This window comes from Cyprinodon variegatus, unplaced genomic scaffold (assembly GCF_000732505.1).
Source record: "Cyprinodon variegatus isolate N-32 unplaced genomic scaffold, C_variegatus-1.0 Scaffold448, whole genome shotgun sequence".
Taxonomy (NCBI): Eukaryota; Metazoa; Chordata; class Actinopteri; order Cyprinodontiformes; family Cyprinodontidae; genus Cyprinodon; species Cyprinodon variegatus.
In genome coordinates, this window is record NW_015150901.1 from 651,484 (window position 1) to 655,025 (window position 3,542).

General features: G+C 35.5%; 1 protein-coding gene across 1 annotated transcript in view; it reads left to right on the forward strand.

Moving 5' to 3' along the window:
* The window catches only part of nmnat2 (nicotinamide nucleotide adenylyltransferase 2), a 16,419-nt gene that overhangs the window by 2,505 nt on the left and 10,372 nt on the right, over nucleotides 1–3,542 (forward strand). The window contains exon 2 of the mRNA XM_015389128.1: nucleotides 680–768. Coding sequence (XP_015244614.1) covers nucleotides 680–768 — 89 coding nt within the window. The remainder of the gene's footprint in view (nucleotides 1–679; nucleotides 769–3,542) is intronic.

Here is a 3,542-nt window from a genome sequence, read left to right on the forward strand (position 1 = left end):
TCCATACCAACAGTTTTGTTTACAAACATGTCTTGCAGGCAGGTTTGAAAGGCTGTAATTTATAAACTCCATAAGGTTTCCCTACATTTACTGAGCTTGTCTAAAACCTCTGCTGGAACCACAGAGATGTTTTCTTTATTCAAATTTGTAACAGATTCAGCATCTTAAACCTTTTTTAACTCCTGTACTCATGCAAGCCTAAATATTAACCTTTAATATCTAAAGTTAAATTTAGTGCCAACATATCTGCAGGTGCTGGTGAAGATTCTCAGTCATCAGGGTCAGAGTCATTCCAAAAAAGTCAAAAAACAATCCACTGGACTTTGTTTCCAAGTTTAAAGACGTTTCGCTTCCCATCCAGGAAGCTTTTTCAAATTAAATGTCAGAAATAGAAATAGCATTGAGTAAGCAACTCAGCCATATTTCTTTTTGGAATATCTACATATATTTAACATCATTAAGTAGTGGCACATATTCAGAGTTTATATATTGGCTTAACTTTTAGTTCCATTGAGCAGATTTTGATTTCTCAATTTTTCTGAGGATTTTTTTATGGATTAGGTTCTGATTCTGCTTTTAGGAAAATCTTTAAAATAAAACTGACTCTCTCCAGGCTATGTAGACATGCTGTGATTATTCTGTTGAAAATAAATTCCTCTCCTCTTTGTGTTTCTTTTAGAAAAAGCCAGAGAATATCTGCACCAAACTGGACGTTTCATCGTGATCGGAGGGATCATCTCACCAGTTCATGACTCCTATGGAAAACCTGTGAGTGAAACCAAAACGCCTTTTCAGGGTGGAATCAGTCTGTGTTGATGCAGATCACAGAGTGACCTCATGGGGGTGACATTGCCTCCTTCCTTTGATAAAACACCAACTTTAGAGTACTGCTACAGTATCATGATGGATCTGCAGTTAAAATCAGTTCCAATAAGATCATTTCATTCATGATAATTAAGGACCCAAAATTAATTTCATTTTGTTGGTTTAATTATAAACTCTTTAAATAATAGGAAAAGTGTTATTTTAGCCAGAAATCCTCTGCATTATTTTTGGAAAAGTATAATGAGGTTGTGTTATAGGGGCCACAACCTTTTCAGTTGTACTTACTCAGAATCCTGCATAATGAAGGAAAACATTTGTTAGTTAAAATAATAATAATGATGATTCCATGTGGAAAAAAGAAAAGCACGCTGTCGTCAGTAGTTTAAATGGATAAATTCCTTTTTAAAGTGAAAACCTCAGTTAACTTCTGTTTAGTTAGTTGTCTTATTTGAGAACAAAAGTGGAACAAAGTTGAAATCCTTCTTAAATGAAGCAACGTAGGGAAAAGATTCTGATTATATTCCTGAAACTTGGACCCATACTGTGTTTATCTTGGAAGGTCTCCAGACTGTAACGCTTCAACTCTCAGAAACTCTAGATCTTCACCTGTTTAGATCTGTTCTTAAGAAAATAAATAAGAAACAGTAGCTTCTCGAAATCTACAAAACATCTGAATGCAAACAAGTTTTATTATTTGTTGTTGAACTTTAACTAAAACCTGAGGAAGTTTTCCTATTAAGTATCATCAGATTTTACAACCACCATAACCTTGCAGCCTGAAAATATTGGTTGAAGAAAACAGTTCTGATCAACATGATGAGAAAAAGATGGCTCCTGTCACTGAGCCAGGTTCAGCTGCTGCAGAAGGTTTCTTCCTCTTCCTCTAACTTCACGCTCGGCATGAGGGATTGCTACATTGTCAACAAACTAAATAAATTGTCTAAAGTAGGAAACTGAGTTTCAGTGCAAGGTTTTATAAATAGGATACTATTGGAATGTCTGAACTAAGTCAGTATAGATGAACTGATTTTATAGATTTCTGGTTATGATTGGGAAAAAAAGCTGTATAAAAGAGGAAAATAAAAATAAACAAATTTTAACAATGATGGCAACAATCCGATGTTATTTGAGAATTAAGAAAAAGTTTTGAGAGAAAATATTGTCCTTAATAAATAAAAGATAAACTGACATTTGGAAAATGATTCTAATGGAAAAGCTCTCATAAAAATTTACTTTTACTCTCAAATATTGTTTTTTTTTTTTTTTTTTTTTTTGCAGAGTGTTAACATTTCCTCTCAAAAATAGATTTCTCTCTCAAAGTGTTTTAATTCTCTCTCAAAACATAAGTCCTTGCTCTCCATTCAGGATTTTTCTCTCTATGTCAAAACTGTGTCATGGGCGTGTTCCAATTGGCCAGTCTCCATCCATCCATCCATTTTCAATCAGGCTCATCCCAGCTGGGGTAGCAAGGGGTGCTGGTGCCTATTTGTATGTCAGGGTCCACCCTGGACAGGTCTCCAGTCCATTGCAGGGCAACACAGAGACAAACAGGATAAACAACCATTCATGCAGAAACTCACACCTAAGGAGAATTTAGAGAAGTCAATGAACCTAACCGTCATGTTTTTGGACTGTGGGAGGAAGCCGGAGTACCCGGAGAGAACCCACGCATGCTCAGGGAGAACATGCAAACTCCATGCAGAAAGACCCGGGGCCGGGATTCGAACCCGCAACCATCTTGCTGCAATGCAGCTGTGCTACCCACTTCTATTTATTTTTCTCTTCAAAAAAATGTATTTTCCTCTCTCAGCTGTTTTTCTTTTTCTTGAATTTGATAAAAACATAAGACTTAAACAATATTTGAGAGTAAACATTTATATTTGAGAAGGCTTCATTCTCTTGAATTTATCTTTTATTGGACGACAAAATATTTTCTCTACAAACTTTCTTTCAGTCAAATTAAATGAATTTTGCTATCAGTGTGAAAATGTATTTCCTTTAATATATTTATTGTACTTTCACAATTATTTTCCCTTGCACGTGGATATTTTCTTGACTTTAGTAAAAACAAGACAATAACTCAATACTATTGTTGCTTCAAAAGGTGATTAGAAACCTCAGTCTAATATTTTCTGTAATAATCCTGCCTTCATCTGTTCTTATTCCATTGATAACATGTCATTATTCCACTGAGGAGAGTCAAAGCAGTTTGCAGTGTTTGACGTGTTTGAGTGAAGCTCACAGTTGGGAGGTAATGATTTGTGTCAGAACCAGTCCATGCTGACTCATCCTTTGTTCTGGTGCTTTTACAGATCAGAACATTCCAGTTGTTTCTGTTGGTGCTTTAGCCTGAACAGAACCTGAGGTTCTGTCTTCCTGCTGGGAGATCAGCTCCTGTTGTGTTTTCCTCCATTACCAGCCTCAGATATCATCAGCCTGTATGCAGCTGCAGCTCTGCAGGAATTAATAAAGATCTTGTCCTACTTTCTCTCAGCTTCCACAAAAAAACACATATCATGAATAATAGATGCTGCAGAAATCCAGTTTATACCGCAAATAGAGTCTTTACTTCTCTGTTCTTAACATTAGTTTTTTTCTACCATGTTTTCTGCTTAATGCACAACCGTAGGTATTCTTTTAAAGCCAGTTTAGATTTATTCTTTATCCGTAGGTGAAAAATACATAATCAAAACAGAAAATCATTCAATTCTTATTGT